This window comes from Rutilus rutilus, assembly GCF_951802725.1.
Source record: "Rutilus rutilus genome assembly, chromosome: 12".
Taxonomy (NCBI): domain Eukaryota; kingdom Metazoa; phylum Chordata; class Actinopteri; order Cypriniformes; family Leuciscidae; genus Rutilus; species Rutilus rutilus.
In genome coordinates, this window is record NC_140217.1 from 16,388,335 (window position 1) to 16,405,564 (window position 17,230).

The 17,230-nt window shown below is 35.5% G+C and overlaps 2 protein-coding genes across 8 annotated transcripts in view; one reads left to right on the forward strand and one right to left on the reverse strand.

Moving 5' to 3' along the window:
- The first annotated feature begins 941 nt into the window (after positions 1-941).
- Positions 942-2,996, forward strand: aanat1 (arylalkylamine N-acetyltransferase 1). 2 transcript variants are annotated; one of them, XM_084425807.1, is made up of 4 exons: positions 942-1,174; positions 1,446-1,684; positions 1,963-2,117; positions 2,261-2,996. In XM_084425807.1, the coding sequence occupies exons 2-4, from the start codon at positions 1,531-1,533 to the stop codon at positions 2,564-2,566; spliced, it is 615 nt and encodes a 204-aa protein (XP_084281933.1). In that variant the 5' UTR covers positions 942-1,174; positions 1,446-1,530; the 3' UTR covers positions 2,567-2,996. The 2 variants fall into 2 exon arrangements, with proteins under 2 accessions (XP_084281933.1, XP_084281932.1); XM_084425806.1 differs by having other exon boundaries at positions 970-1,174; positions 1,564-1,684.
- Positions 2,997-3,671: 675 nt separating this feature from the next.
- Positions 3,672-17,230, reverse strand: part of LOC311301003 (inactive rhomboid protein 2-like) — a 210,814-nt gene continuing 197,255 nt past the window's right edge. For all 6 annotated transcript variants that reach the window (XM_084425803.1, XM_084425800.1, XM_084425804.1 and 3 more), the window contains 5 exons: positions 16,630-16,724; positions 15,937-16,012; positions 15,621-15,721; positions 15,308-15,461; positions 3,672-4,880 (listed from right to left, as the gene is read on the reverse strand). In XM_084425803.1, coding sequence (XP_084281929.1) covers positions 4,461-4,880; positions 15,308-15,461; positions 15,621-15,721; positions 15,937-16,012; positions 16,630-16,724 — 846 coding nt within the window. In that variant the 3' untranslated portion in view covers positions 3,672-4,460. The remainder of the gene's footprint in view (positions 4,881-15,307; positions 15,462-15,620; positions 15,722-15,936; positions 16,013-16,629; positions 16,725-17,230) is intronic.

The following is a 17,230-nucleotide window of genomic DNA, read 5'->3' on the forward strand; positions in this document are numbered from 1 at the left end:
GGAATCCTGCAGCCATAAAGCATACAAGTATAAATTAAGTAAAGTTATTTATGCACTTGCAGGTTGGCTAGTTCCTATTATGACAGTTATCTGAGAGGGTTTATTCACTGTCCAGTGCAATGGAAACAAATGGACATTACAAAGTCTTATACTTTCTTTCCTTTGGAAAGTTAGAAAATGTCCACTTACTGCACATATTTCAGCCACCACTTTCTTGGGAACAGATACAAGTGTTGGTGTATAATGTGAAAGTGCACAAAAGAGGAAAACACAATGTCATTACAATGAACTACACTCGGGAAACTCATGGCAAAATAAAAAGTTTATCATTTTACACTTTCACAAGTCAAAGCAATTCATCATTACTCAAGATTTAACAGTTGAAATGACTATATGGCCTTAATTTAATGCAGCAACAATTATTTTACAGTGTAGGCTACTAAGATCTTTTCTTCTTTTTTTTCTCAGCCTTTTTCTTGGTTGCTTTTATAAACAGACAACCATTATCAGTGTCTTTTATAAAAGAGACTATAATATAACTAAAAATTACCATTATATAGAATATTTTTGTACTTCACTTTTATTTGTTCCCATGTTCTAGTGTGGTGACTCTGACATTACAATGAACAAAGTAATTATGCAATTATTAAAATACAAAAATATAGGCTAATAAGTGATAAAAACATATAACATGGCCACTTCTAACGGATTTAAATTGTCTGCTACTTTTTGCCAGCCCTCTCTCCTGGCTTTTGCAGACTTTGAGGTGTTCCCTGGCGTTTTGATTAAACATTAAAATTCCGAATAAACTTCGACTATTATTTATTGCTCTGCTGAGGAGAAAAACTGTGCGCGCTCTTTGGCCACGCTGATCAGCCAATAGCAGCGTTGCTGATCAATGTTTCTACTATCGATACATATCCCCTTTTAAACCAGCGCATGAACGCGCAGTTATCTCAGATAACTCAATCCAGCGATACTATTTATAAACAACAGGTGTGTTCGAAGAACCCAATTAGCCGGATCATGATTAGCACGATGATATCATCTTGGATGTCTTATTTGATCTCGGATGTTTTAAGCAATGTACGAAGAACGGGCCCCAGCTTTGCTCTTTCATGGAAATGTAGGCTATACTGATCCATCAGCCCGAGTGAAAGTGATTTGTGTACAGGTAGGCGTACTGCTTTAATCCAGACTTTCCTATCAGATGTCAGATATAGTTTGCCACTTTCGTTTAATAGGTGGGGGAAAATGTTTCTAACCATCTCCAATGAGTTTAACAATATATGACTATTTACCATTACCATGCACTCACGCGGTTTCAGTAAACGTGATTAATGGCGAAAAGGGGGCTGGTTTAAGGCTTAGGGTGACTAATGGATCTTAAGCAGATGGATGTATAAATGCTCATGGTACGCCTCTATGATTCACTTTTGACACAGCTCCTGGAAATCGAACACCTGTAAACGGCATTTGAATATTATTTATTTATTTAAAAGGCAAAAGAGATTTTAAAAAGCAACAGAAATGTCAGTAGTGAGCGCACTGCCTTTCTTGAAGCCTATCTACATGAGAGCTCCGATCTCCCCTGGCCGCCAGCGCAGGCACACGCTCCCCGCCAGCGAGTTCCGCTCGCTCAACACTGAGGACGCCATCAGTGTGTTCGAAATAGAGAGAGAGGGTAAGACAAAACGAACACTCCTATTATAACAATCAAAGTGTGTTATTCATTAATTTGGGGGACAGTGCTTTTCGTTACTTTGCTCATTTGTTATTTTTTTTGCCATTCCGTTAAGTTTATATTGTCTATAACCATAATTACTTTTGTATTGAGTTAAATATGACATTTTATAAAATGCGTTTTGATGTAGGCTAATTAAATACTATATCCTACATTTGGTTACTACATGATTGAGGTGTATATATATTTTAAAGTTATTTTCTCGTTTTATCCCTCAGCTTTTATATCGGTGTCTGGGGAATGTCCTCTTCATCTGGATGAGGTCCGGCACTTCCTCACCCTCTGTCCTGAGCTTTCTTTGGGCTGGTTTGAACAGGGGAGGCTTGTTGCTTTTATCATTGGATCACTCTGGGACCAGGACCGCCTTACCAATGTAATCTAACCTTTAAATCATGTATTCATTATGGTCAGAAATGAATGATTTTAAAAAGTGTATTATTATTATTTAATCTTAACATGTAGTTATGTTTCTTGTAATTGGTGCACATGATTTATTTTAGTTGTCTCTCTTAATAGGATGCATTGACCCTTCATAAGCCTCATGGGACTTCTGTCCACATCCATGTGCTGGCAGTCCACCGGACCTTCCGCCAGCAGGGAAAAGGATCAATCCTGCTGTGGCGTTACTTGCAGTATCTGCGCTGTCTACCATATGTCCGCCGTGCCGTGCTCATGTGTGAGGACTTCCTGGTGCCCTTCTACCAGAAGTCTGGCTTTAAAGGGCAGGGTCCTTCTGAAATCACTGTAGGGCCGCTTACCTTCATCGAGATGCATTATCCTATACGGGGACATGCATTCATGCGGCGTAACAGTGGATGTTAAGGGATCACTAGTCATGTAGCTTTTTGGTTCTCCAAAAGGCTAAAGTAGTGAAGCAGTGGGTATGTTGAAGCAGCTTTTGGTTTGGTCTAGTGCTATTTGTGTCAACTTTTGTAAGACTCTGTGAGTATAGCAAAAATGGTTAGAAATATAAAAATAAAAATAAAAGAAAGAAAAAATAGAAAAAGGAAACATTATTGCAAACTGCATCCCACCCTTTTACCTAACAGTGATGGCTGAAATGTATTATTATTATTTGAATTCATCAAGTCAAACTTGGATTTTTTTTTTTTTCTCTCTCAAAGTCGGGGTTATCTAATAGACTAGGTTTATATTATTGTTTATTTTGTATGGTATTTGTTATGCATTTCCTTAGATATTTTCTTAATTACTTATGCACATTTTTAAATTCATGACAGATTTGTCTGTTGTGTTGTGAGATCGGAGGTCAAGGCTACTTTTTGTGTTCAGTGTCTTGTGGCTGCTTTAGATGTGTGTCTGTTCAATGGAAGCATTAAAATAGCATCAACTGAACACTTTTCCACTGTGATCTCTTACGAAAAAAGCCACAAGAGAGCATACGTGTTGGCTGGTATTTCTGAGTGCCAATGTGACAAACGTTTAATATACAATCTCATAAACGTGAAAAACTATTGGTTAGGCACCAGAACTATTTGATTTATTGATTAGAATTACTTGTTTACTTGCTTCAAAGCAAAGGATTGAAGAGTTAATGTTCCATGTACAGAGGTGTTGCAAAACAGAAATCATCACCTAAATGTGTGTCGGACAATTTGAGATGTTTAAGACTGGTTTCCATTGCCTTTCCCTGTAGAAATCCACCACATATGCCTCCACAGTCTTGAATCAAGACATCTATGATTTTGTATACATTTTGTAAGTAAAAATAAATAAAAGAATATATTTTTCAGAACGTTTGCTCTTTTCCCTTTTTAGATTAGTCCAAGTCATTGTGTAAATTTCTGTAGTGTTCACAGGATGACGACTCTGGTTTTAACATTGTGCCTTATTTATTAAATAAGGCACAGAGAATGTCGCATTTAAGCACCTTTTTTCTCTCAAATTGTGAAAGACAAAAAGATAAACATTTGTTTCACAGGAAATCACATTCTCAAATTTATTTGTATTATTTGAAGCATTAGTTATTTGGTCCACCTCTAATCATGTGTACAAATACCTTCAACATAAAAAATATTCCAGACTGTAAGATTGTCACTTCTGTTTTCTTTTAAGGCACTAGTGCAGCCCTCAGTAAAGAATGATGCACTGAATATCAAAAAGAACAACAGATGAATTTAACTTTGAAATTACAATAAATGGAGACAAAAGACCAAAACAATACATTCTGTTCCAAGGGAATGCACACATGATTCAATGCATGCAGTGCATCAATTAACATGAATAGCTGGTTGTCAACAACAGCTCCCCTTGTTCAATTCAAACATATGCTTGCAATCCAGGAACACAAGTACAGGAGTTCTCAACATTCAAACCCCTAGTCTGTTCATAAATATGAAACTAGACGTTACTAGCCTAGACAGAGTTTTTTTTTTTTTTTTAAGTTTAAGGACATTTAAAAAGGGAGTATAAAGCTTTGGATGGACATTTAGTGTCAGATATTTTAAGATAAATGGATAGCAAGAGTACAATACAGGCTTCAGTAACAACACATCATAGTTTACCTGCACACTATCAGAGATGTTCAGAACTGCTTTGGGAAAACATGGACCACTGCATTCTAGGGGTTACAAAGGTGCTGAACTCCAAATTTAATATGGCATTATTTGCTGTCTTCCTCAATATTTTTATTTATTGGGATTCAGCTTCCTTTCCCTTGCAGTCCTTGGAGAAAGTTTTAGTCTACACAAGAACAAAGCTAGTGTACCACATGATCAATGTCATAGCGTTCACAAAACTTGCTGGTAAAGGGCAAGCAGGTGAGATGCTCTAGCCAATGCCAGTTTATGGGGTAAATGTAGAACCAGACAATAAGTGAGGACACCAACCCCAAATATATAAGCAACGACAATAAAATAAGAGCTCGTTTGCGGTACTTGTCTAAGGTGCCAAATGCGACATACGGAAGAAAAGTAAAGGACAGCAGAAGTCCACCGAGGAAGCCAAAGATGTGAGCAATGTTGTCAATCCAGGGCAGAAGGCCACATAAGAAAAGGAAGAGAACAATGCCAAATAGCTTCAGGAAAGCCTTCCATGGCTTTTCCAACATCTGCCAGGCCTGGAACAGCTCCACAAAAAGACAGGCTAACAAACCGAACTGAGATCCTGCTGGACCAACCTAGTAGAAGAGAAAGATTAAGTCATGTCAGTATCATGAAGGGTGAAAGTGCATTCCTTCAAGGCACTTGATGCTAATGATGTTGTAATCTTTAAAATTTCAATGGGACATCATTTCAATTAACTCATAATGAACTCTCTAAAGACAATAATAATAATAATAATAATAATAATAAAAAAAATTATGTAAAATATATAAAATAAAAGATATGTTTAACAAACATTTAAAGGAATAATTTAAAAAAACGTCTTTGTTTGCATACATTTGAAAGCTCGGTGTACTCAACACCATATAGGGCAAAAGAGGAGGAGAAACTGCATACAGATTTCACCGATACTTGCATGTACAGTATTGAGAGTGGTTTGAACATGCAGAACTGTGGAAAAGATACTTAAAACATATGCGCCCGGTTTCAAGGATAAGGCTTAAGCCTAGTCCCAAACTAAAATGGATATTTGAGCTGTTTTAACTGAAAGCTTGCACTGACATATTTTAAATATTTCAGTACCATTGTTTTGTCTCAAGATGCACACTAAGGCACATTTATAAAAGCAACTTAAATGTCCTAATTTAACTATGGCCTACTCCAGGCTTAATCTAAGCCTTGTCTGTGAAACCGGGCCATGGTGAACACAACAAAAGAGCTATAGGCATACTTTTCTTACCCAACGTTATATAGTTTTAGAAAACAGTATATAGTGCACAAGCCATATGATTGCATTGTAGAATTCTTCTTTGTTTTTAACATTCATGGTCATCGTCCTCTTCCATTATATGCCAATTTATTTATAAAGCACAATTCTAAATAAAAGACTTTTGATCAATATGCTACACAACAATAAACTCACTATAAACACAAACAAAAACAAAAAAAATCAACAGAATACAACATCATAAAAAAAGGATAAACATTTTATCTATCAGTTTAATTAAAAGCTAAAGATAAAAGATGTTTGTTTGTCTTTTTTGGGCTTGATATCAGAGAGGTAAGACTGCAAACTAATTTCATGATTTAACAAAAACAAAGGAAGGGCCAGAAGCCTAGATTTAAAAAAAAAAAATAATAATAATTAATACACCTAATTTCTTCACCATCTGTTTATTATAACAAGCCAAAGTGTCTAGATTGAAATTTGAAAAACTAGGGACATCAGTGGCCCCAAACAATCTTGATTTCTTCCATTAAGAGATTTTAAAGACATCCAAAAACATGCCTGCCTTATTTAACACTCCTGATTCAGATCATCAGCTTGTTATGAGAGAGCTCCATGAACTGAACTGAGTGTGTCAGATAAGATAGATATACTGTACAAAATGAGCAGAGCTGTGTGTCCTTAAGACCATTGAAAAACACTGTTCTCAGCAAGGGCTCTAAAGCATTGTTCTTTTTTTCTTAAATGGCAGATATATATGTGTGTCATCATTGTAACGATGAAAATACCACCATGCTTTTTAAAAATAGACCCAAAGGGTCAAATCTACAAATCTACAAAGAAAACCAGATAGGACTAAGAATAGAATCTTGAGGGACCCCACAGTTGAGAGGACCAGAAGGCAAATGGAAATGAAAAATAAAACATATTAAAGAGCAGTTCCTTGGATATCCACATACTGCTCAAGGTGGGAGAAATGGCACTGATTTCTAATAGAAATCTTTATTACCTGAATCAACAGTTAAAAATAGCTCATTAAGCACTTCTAAAAACCCAAATGGAAAACTTAAAAATAGCATAAAAAAAGGGCCTGTAATTTAAGGAGTCTAATCAGTCTAAAATTGTATTTCTGTTGTAATAGAAGCATGGATGAGAAAAGTATGCTTAATAACTATTTTTGTGTTTCATGGAACGAAAAAACCCCATGGGTTTTAACCAAAATGAACACAATGTTAATGTTTGGGTGAATTATCCCTTCAAAGACCAATGTTTAGATGATTAAGGTGACTTCCTGTTACATTCTCACAGCAGCTTTAGTCTCTGATGTTATCTTGCTAATGGAAATGTTTCAGAAATTTTCAATGGTTTCACCACTATTAAAGCCTTGTTATTATGTCAAATGATAGAGTAACAAAGTGCTGAGTGTCAAGCAGGTGCATAAACAGTGAGTCAGATAAACAAAGCTGGTCTGAATCCGAGCGCAGACGTGCCTTTTTTTGTAATTAATGCATGCCACTACAGGGTCAAATATGAATCCATTTAGCCATTTTCAACAATCAATGTTGAATTTGCTATAATGAGAATGAAATGCTGAAAAAGGAATCTACTACAAATTATGAGAAAATATAATTTTGAATAGACATTATTGGCTCACTTATCTTAAAAAAATTAAGGGCAATTAAAAAAAAAATCCTTTCAGTTAATTTAGATAGTGGAAGTATCTACCTGCTATATAATAACTATAACTCCAAGGCTTTTATCTTTCTAACTGATTGGATTTGATCATAGATTTGCAAAGCTTGTATTATATTTACTAGCGCAAAGACTGTTTGGCAGTGTTTTGGCAAAGAGAGTTCCATGTTTGGCAGTATGGATTATCAGAACTGGCAAATAGCAGCCCTAATGCACGCAATAATGAAAATCCATTGCAGAGACTACTTGTTGTGACCCGATTAGAATGACGTCAGGGCTTGCTTGGGCAGATGGCTAATCTGAGATATCTTACCTTTCCGCAAGGCCAGGAGAAGAGGAGTGAGATAGGAAACATTCTCTCTCTCTCTCTCTCTCTCTCTCTCTCTCTCTCTCTCTCTCTCTCACACTCACAAATTATCACACTCACACACTCGCAGCAGGATTCCATGCCCCTGTCACACTTCAGGGAGGAGCTCTGTCACAAAGGTGTGAGGTATCAGACAGGAGTGCGAGTAAGGTCAATGAGATTACATTGCGTGTGAGAGCGGACCCAACCCCTTTAGAGTAATGTCCTTTGTGTTGCACTCAGATTTTAAGATCTGCGTATTTTTCTTTAGGGCCACATCTCTATAAACCACATGTTACTAACTTAAGCACATTCTGAGATAAATGTAAACATTGATCTAGAAATCTAGATCTTAACGCAAGCAACAAAGCAAAAACTGCAGTTTTGCCATTTTCATAGGTTTGCTTAATTAAATATATTTTTGTTTCTACTATAGATTTGGACAAATCACACATAACCAAGTTATCACTACAAATGAAAAAAGTCAAATTTAAAGAAGGACTACAGTACTACTCCCTTGACCAGCGGTCAGGAATCTATGGCTCGCCAGGTCTCTCGCCCTCTACCAACAAACGATCTATAAAAAATTTGACACATCAACAGAGATCCTCTCTGCAGAAAAAGCAGCCAATTACAATTCCTTTGTTGTACAGCCTACTGAAGTTAATAAAAAGTTTATGATAATAATAATATTCAAGATGTACCGGCCAAAGTGCCAGTTCAGTGCTGTTTGCGAATTGAAATCAGTAGTAACGGTTGGAATAAAATAGCAGACAGATTGAACTGCATCAATAAAATCTTCTTTTACCTGACAGACTTCAATTCTTTAGACATATGATAATGCTGATATTTACACCGCTTACATTTTAAAGAGAGAAAACATTATGTGAAAAGATTACTTTGTTAGCGGCTCATCAACATGAACCCTTCCTACAGCGTGCCGCTGTGTGCATCTGTCCCATCATTCCGTGTTGTGCATGTCAAATAAAATCAGTCATAATCAATTAATGTTATTTCTTATGTTTTTTTTTTTTAATCATTACTTATTTATCCTTATTAATTTCATTTCAAAACAGTTTCTGAATGTTATTTACTTAAAAAAAAAAAAACACTTATGTTATTCATGATTATGTATCGCATTTAATGGAAACTTATTTTTACCGTTAGTTAAGTGAGGCAAAAGAAGTTAGAATGGATAAACTGAAATTCCCAGCATTTAAACAACTTCTGCTCACGTATTTGAAGGCTGCTATTGGATCATCGAGGGTAAACGTCATATTATGCGACTCTGCATTAGCCTACTTTACGAAGAGTTTACGACCTACTAGCTACGTTCTGCCTTTCTAACAAATGGTGCAACAGAATAAAGTACAGAGTTAGTTACAAGCTAGCTAGTAGTTACTAAGCCTCTAGTGTGGACTTTGCGTTGCAATTAAAGAAAGAACTTACAAAAGTCAGGTGCAACCCTACCCTGCACTCAGAACACGGACAGACAAGCATAGTAGCCTTTGTCTTCAGCTGTGCGCCTAAACAGCCAAATACATAGTCAAGTCAAGTCATCTTCATTTATATAGCGCTTAAAACAATGCAGATTGTTCCAAAGCAGCTTTACATTGATAATAGAAAATATATACATTGACATGGAAATATATCAAAATGCCAAGATCAAATGCCAAGTCGAGTATTCACGTAAACATGGATGTAAGTAATGTGCATTCTCTTACACACACAAGAAGATGATTTATGCTCCTCAGTTGGTAATTAAACCTCACAATAAAAGCCCTCCACAATTAATACCAAATTGCTTATTTATTGCATATTTGTTTGTTTTTAGTTGTCTATGGACTTAATAATTACTATTATTGACATTTTATTGGATTTTTATAATAATATTATATGTTTTACTGTGGCTCTTTTGGAAAAATGCATTAACCAAAAAAAAAAAAAAAAAGGCTCTTTGAAAAAAATGGCTCTTTGAAAAAAAACGAAAAAAAAAAAAACACTTGACGTTTCAAATTTGACAAAATAAATAGTGATGGCTCTTGTGCTGGAGCCAGTTTTTGCAGAGGAGGTTTGTTTGTTGGCTTCCATGGCTATTTTCATGGAAAAGATTGTTAAAATAAAGTTAAAATACAACTAAAGGTATAGTAATTACAGACCTTTTAAATTTTTCAATAAAAACTTTGATGTTTCCAAACAATGATGTACTACAGTTGTTAAATAACCTGCCTACTAATAAATATGCCACACTGGGATCTTGATTTACAAGTGTTATGAATTTTGAAACATTTCAACATCCAAAGGAATCTGATTTAGATTAAACAGGATGTTTGGGAGAGAGTATTCAGTTACTGTGGTATTTGTTATCTGATTTTTAATATCAGACCATTTAAAAAAACCTAAAGTGATTAGAGACAACATGATAATGACTAATCAGATGATCATTATTAAATTACTGCAGTTATCAACTTCAGGGGTAGAATTCTCAAGCAATTTTATCTACCCACTAGGAGTCCTCCTAAGAGTTCCAAGCTAGGAGTTTTAGCTTAAAACAAGTATTTGCAAAAGTTTTACCAAGAAACTCTTAAAGGGTTAGTTCACCCAAAAATGAAAATTCTGTCAGTAATTACTCACCCTCATGTTATTCCAACCCCGTAAGACTTTCGTTCATCTTTGGAACACAAATTAAGATATTTTTGATGAAATCTGAGAGCTGTAATCTTTAGCTCCTTCATAGGCTTCTAGGCAATTTCATTTTGCCGGTCCAGAAAAGTTAGTAAAAACATTGTTAAAATAGTCCAAGTGACTACAGTGGCTCAAGCTTAAGTTTAGCAAGAGACGAGAATACTTTTTATGCGCAAAAAACAAACAAAAAATTTACTTTATTCAACTATTCATTTTCTTCTGTGTGGGTCTCTGACGTGAGTTCACGAGAGCGCCATGACGCATGCGCGAGAACTGAGAAGATGAGTATGACAATGTTTATTTGAGATGGGTCTCGATGTGGTGTTTAAAATGGTTCTAAAGTGTGCATTTCCTGGATGTCCGAATCATGAAAAACCACGAGAAAACGTAAAAGTGCCTTACCAATGCCGCAAAATGAATGGTTTACCTTTCAGACTTTCCCATCAAATGATCGTGAGCGTCATCTCAGTTCTCGCGCATGCGTCGTGGCGCTCTCGTGAACTCATGTCAGAGGCCCACACAGAAGAAAATGAATAGTTGAATAAAGTCGTTATTTTGGGGGGGTTTTGTGCACAAAAAGTATTCTCGTCGCTTGATAAACTTACGGTTGAGCCACTGTAGTCACTTGGACTATTTTAACAATGTTTTAACTAACTTTTCTGGACCGGCAGAATGAAATTGCCTAGAAGCCTATGAAGGAGTCAGACAGCTCTCAGATTTTAAAAATATCTTAATTTGTGTTCCGAAGATGAACGAAAGTCTTACGGGGTTGGAGCAACATGAGGCTGAGTAATTACTGACAGAATTTTCTTTTTTGGGTGAACTAACCCTTTAATATAAGAATAAGGCTGTGCTGACCTCGTTTCTATAGAAGATGTCACTTTTTATGAGCGTGCTCTTATAAATTGCACACAGTGATTGGTAGTGAAGTGTAACAGGCAGACAATGGGTAGGAGAATCATATAAAGATATAAATACATTATGTATTATAGTATGTATAATATAATCAAGTATTATACCTACGGCTAATTCTATTCAGTGGATATATTTAAACCACATTTCAAAACTACAGTACACATATAGCGTACTGCACGCATCATCAAGTCTGTCTGTGATTACATGAATTCTGGATTTATTCTGTCTCGGTTTTTTCTGTTTCTTCATGTAATCACAGACTTGATGGTGAGATCAGATCTCGGTGTGGAGCATACCGGCTGTTGTCAGACTCCTTGTGCATACAAAAATCTCACTGGATTATTACAATTAATCGAAAAAGGAATGTTTGAAAATGTAAACTGATATTTCCTTCTGACACACTACAGCAAATCTCCCACCATTTTTTGGGGAGAAAATACTAACATGCCTAAGACTTTTGCACAGTTATGCATTTACTCAATATAAATGTTTACGCAGCATGGATTGTTTCACCTAAATTTCCGCATTAGGACGGAGCAATTTTCAGGTGAAAATGTGATTAAATGGAGTGTTCAATCAGATAAAGGCCCTTGGCATTAATATACTGTACACTACCGGTTAAAAGTTTGAGATAATTATGATTTTTAATGTCTTTCAAAGAAGCCACTTATGCTCACTAAGGCTGCATTTATTTGATTTATTTGATTTATCATTTATTTATTTAAAAATACAGTTAAAATATAAATAAAATATTATTACAATTTAAAGCAACTGTTTTCTACTCTAAAATGTCATTTATTTCTGTGATGGTAAAGGTGAATTTTCAGCAGCCATTACTCTAGTATTCGGTTTCACATTATCCTTCAGAAATCATTCTAATATGCTGATTTAGAGCTCAATTATCAATTATTTGTACACAATTATTAAAAATGGCTCTTATTATCAATATTGAAAACAGTTTATCCATTTATATTTATTTAGCCCATTTTTATTTGAAGTACTTTGTGTTTTTGTTCAAACAAACTCAGCATTCAAATTACTTTTATTCAACTACAAAGTTCAAATAAATTGCTCTTTAATCTATAGCAAATTACTGTAGAGATTTACAAATCTTTACTAACCTCTGTCAGAACATGCTAGTCAATTGAAATGGGAACACTGGAAAGAAGTTATGAATGAATGAATGAATGAATGAATGAATGAATGAGGTAAATATATATAGCGCATTTCCTATGTACTACTGTACACCCAAAGTGCTTCACAGCACCAGTGTGCAGCATCCACTTGGATGATGTGACAGCAGCCACAGTGCAATGGCTCACATCGCACAGTGCTCTCATCACACACCAGCTATAGGTGGAGGAGAGAGAGTGGTTATCAAGAATCGCTTTTTATCAATCTCTTTTATCAAGAATTTATTATATCAAGAAAAGAAATATGTATATATATGCTGAAAGATAGTGTGAAATGTATCATCAGATAGTGAGGAAGAGAAGTATGCAGTTAATTCACCCCACTGGAAAGTCAGGACATTTTGTATTTTGGGATACAACATTCCACACATTGTGTTGTAGTTGTACACTATACTGCAAATATCACCAGGACTTCCATGATTCAAAATTTACTATGCACAGTATACTGTAGAATACAGTATATACTGTAGAAATAGATTAGTATGCTATTCTGTACATAGCCAATTATCTTCTGCAGAAGTTAATTGTTGCAGTGATCTCACTTCCTGTATAAGGTATCCTGTATCACTTCCCTTTTTTTATCTTTTTTTTTTTTATCTGCAAGCTCAGCAATGCTTTTTAATATCTCATAAACATCACTAATCCATTCCTGACAAGAGGAGTGCATTCCAACTTTCCATCAGCACATGAGAGTGGAGATAAGAGCCTGGATTAGCCAAGGACTAATAAGATGACACACATCGATCACCAGATCTACCTGACACTAAGACAGGAAGAGAACATTTAATAAGGACATGCAGTGCCAGAGTGGAGGGTGAACAACTTAGTATACTGGGCATCTTCAGAATGTCTTGGTAAGAGTGGTGTAAATAGACAGACAACTGTCAAACGCAGTGCTGAAATTTGACCTGTAACCATCAGTTATCTAGTTTAAACATCAGTATTCTGATATTTGGGAAATGAGAAGAAAAAAAACAGGGCAGGACTGGGATCACCATAAATCCCCAAGCTCTGGGTCAACCCCACTTTAGAAGTTTGTGGGTAACCGCCTTGCCCACAAATCTGTCAGGAAGTACAGCAGTACTGTAACACGTCAACACCTAATGTATAACTCGCTCTTTAATAATTATTTAATAATGTATCAAATCCATCAGCAGTGACTGAGCCTCATACTCCTGCATACTGCAAACTACATTATCATCAATACTGGTGGCAGCAGAAGATGGGATTGGATTTCCAGACTTCCAATAAATCTCTTGCTTTCATATTCTCCATCCTGAGAAATATGAAATCGTGTACTTGAAACGACATGTCAAGCAGTGACAGCAGCACTAGGAGAACTGCCATTCAAATTGTGAAAAAAGCAACTAAAATATGCACTTTCCATTATACATTAATTTTAATCTAAAACCTTCATGTTGAAAAAAAAAAAAAAAAAAAAACAATGCTCCTCCATGTTATTTAGCAAATACCTAATTTCAAACTTTGTTGTTACATTACTTGTTTGGGGTTCTTTGTTCTTATTTTTGTTTTCCCCCATCACTGGGAATTTAATCAATGGCAGCTGATGACTTGGAAAAAGATTGGATTGGAATTCCAATTAAAATGTGGACAACTGAAAAATTGCAAACAAGGACAAATATTATACATATAAATATGATAATATTATAATTGAAATAGTGGAATGCATATGGTGTGAGTGTTGGTCTGTGTTCCAGTATGCTTTTGCTTTAAACTCTAGATTGAACAGGTTTGACAGTTTTAACAGATTTGTGAAGGGGAGCTGAGGTTACAGAAGGCTGAATAAGGACAACTAGAGTGGCTTTATGTTACATGATTTGACCATTGTGCAATTAAAGTAAAGGCCAGAAAGGAATGGTTAGAGGCAGAGAAAAAAATGCAGCAATAGAGGAAAGGTAGAGATACCTAAATAGAGATAGGCCACTGGGGGAACCTTTTACCCTCCAGACAGGGTTATTTATTTCACACAGTAATCCCAAACAGCTTCTCGAGTATTAATTAATTAAGCTTCTATATTTGGCAGGTTTCAATCGGGGCACATTCCTCTTCCCTCTTCTTTTCTTTCCTCACTTTCTCTCTCCCTCACTTTCTCATTTGCCAGATTTTCTGTTTCTCTCTCCATCAAATAAATAAATAAATTAATAAAAAAAACTGACCATCTTACAGTAAGTAGAATTAACAGTCTTCTTTTTTTTCTGCTTAAAAGGTACAAATGTAATTTGCAGATAAGAAAAATAAATAAAATTAAGAAACGTCAACAATTTAAGAAATGTATGACTAAGAATATGAGGTTAAACTTTTACTCCAAAGGGAAGTGAACAGAAGTTTATCAAAACTAAATGATTTTTCTGAGTCATTTCTAAGCATTCTGGCAATTACCATAGACAATACATTTCAACTATGGGGCAATGCCTGTCAGAGAGTATAGAAGCAGGAATGTGAAGGTCATTTTTATTAGAACACTTATAATAACGTAGATACAGTATATTGCCAGGTATATGCAAGGATACCATGAATATGATATTCATGGTGTCGTTGCATATACCAGGCAAATACATCGCATTTACCAGCTCTACATGATCATGACAAGAATTGAAAGACTAGATGTAACTTTAAACAGAAATATTACAAGCAATTTTATCACACTTTTTATCAAGCAATATTATCACACTGTTTAAGTCATATAGGCATAGTTTTGAAAATGTGTTTAATGTGGCTCATAGAATTTTATTGTGTGTCACTTTAAATGCTTTTTAAGTTTGTTTTAACTAAGCAAGGGACAAATCAAAATGCCAGTGATGTTTTTGACAGAGCTTAAATAAGTATTAAGTATGGAACATTCTGTAATGGTAATACGTGTTTGCATAGGGTCATTTTAATGCATTAGGTGAAGTTTAGCTGTGCTGGGCACTTGTGCCATACCTCTGCTCTGTACGGTAGGAAGAGGGCGCTGGCAAGGTTTCCTGTAATACCACTGAGAACGTAGATGATGGAAATGCGTAACCAGCCTGCTAGTTTCTCCAGGTCTCTAAGTATAGTCATTTGGAAGATCACTGACACCAGGCAATGCAGTAAACTAAAGAACAATCACATGAGCATGGGTCAAAGAAACTGTCAATACCATTTTTGTGTTAAGTCTCAAATCTAGTAATAGTCTCAGTCTGCCTCTCCCTTCCATGTATAGACATGAGAAAGAGTGGAAGAGAAAGAATGAGTATAAAGACCTCAACCTTACCCAGCATGGAGAAAAAGGGAGAGCCACAGTCTATAGAACTGATCTGGGACACTGGGGTTCAGGAATGGCAGCAACCCACACACATCATCCAGGCAGTGGACCTGATGATGTATGAAAAATATAGTGGGCCGGATGATATATGATGTATAACAACAAAAAATGGCCTCTCTCACAGTATTACCATTTAATTCTGTCCAGAGAAGTCTATTTTCAGAAAACAGTGAACCACAAGGCATTTTTAAGTTAAGCTTTTAAAAACCTGTTCTGTTGTCTTAATTTTGATGGCTGGGCAAATGTTTTCAATGTAAATGGATACCTGTGAACAGAGTGTGGCCTCCTCATGGAAATATCCACGCATGAATTGGCAGTACTCCCAAGTGGTAATTTCACATCTTTACAAATGGATAAAAATGGAGCAGATTTGAATAAAAATTATAAAATTTGATTGTCAGATAAAGAGGCACTGGATGACAAATCCATTAGCAAATCCATTTGTTTGGATTAACAAATTAAATGTTTTTTTTCCATTTGTCATTCCAGACCAATTTCTGAAAATCTTTCCATCTAAGCTCTCAAATTGCAATTGCACTTACATGCATTGAAATATGATTGGAGAGCAGTTGTGGATGACAAGATTTACAGTAAACATACATTTTAGTTTCTGACACAAATACTATTACTGTGCTTTTTGTCATTTCTGGAGCTCATCAGCACTGGTCCATATTCACTTTCACTTTCATTGTGGAAAAGCTTGAACATTATTTTGAACATTTATTTTTGTGTTCCAGGGAAGAAAGAAGAGTTATGGTTTTAGAACAATATTAGTGTTAGTAAATGAGAATTACATTTCTGGGTTAACTATTATTTAAATGCAATTACTAGGTGTATGAAGCTAGACTCGGTTAAGTGGCTTTTGACTGTAAGCATATGGTAAAATTGTCAACATGTTTAATGCAAACTGTCATCATCTAAACCTTGATTTTTATTATTTCAAATGTTCTTTCATTACCTTCCTTTAGTTCCAATACAGCATGGCCTGCCCTTCAGTGTGCAGTCCATGTGTTTGTATCCTGTGTGGTTCCACGTTTTAGGGTATGTACAAATCTGCAGTAGAGGAATAGGAGATTGAAAAACAATCAAGGCATAAAACTGTGTGTGTGTGTACTGTGATGGATTTTTTAATGAATAAAATAGTAAACTATATATCAAACTAATCATAATTCTAACATCTAACCTTACTTCTCTTTTTAGGCCTAACATTCTAACACTTTGAACCAAATATACTAAAACGTTCTGTTCTTTGCCTATTGTGTTATGGAAAATTCTGAAGTGCTGACGATGACAATCAAAAATATACTGTCTGCATTGTCTCATGACAATATTGAGTAATCAACTGAACTCTTAACACTTTCCTATGTTTTTTTTTTTTTTTTTTGATGATGATTCGTGATAATTTTGCTTATGCCAGTAACAGAGGGTGGGGGGGGGGGGGGGGGGGCTTGCTTTTACCAATTGAACCAATCATATTGATAGAAGCTGACGTGAGTTAATTCATGAGTTAGTCACGATGATTTTATTTGTTGTGTCTGTCTTTATCCTATAAAACCTGT

Excerpts from the sequence above, each read along its gene's own strand:
- aanat1 (XM_084425806.1), top strand. The coding sequence starts at position 1,085 with ATGTACGAAGAACGGGCCCCAGCTTTGCTCTTTCATGGAAATGTAGGC. Across the intron at positions 1,685-1,962 it reads GTTCGAAATAGAGAGAGAGG|CTTTTATATCGGTGTCTGGG; the intron begins GTAAGACAAAAC and ends TTTATCCCTCAG. Across the intron at positions 2,118-2,260 it reads ACCAGGACCGCCTTACCAAT|GATGCATTGACCCTTCATAA; the intron begins GTAATCTAACCT and ends CTCTCTTAATAG.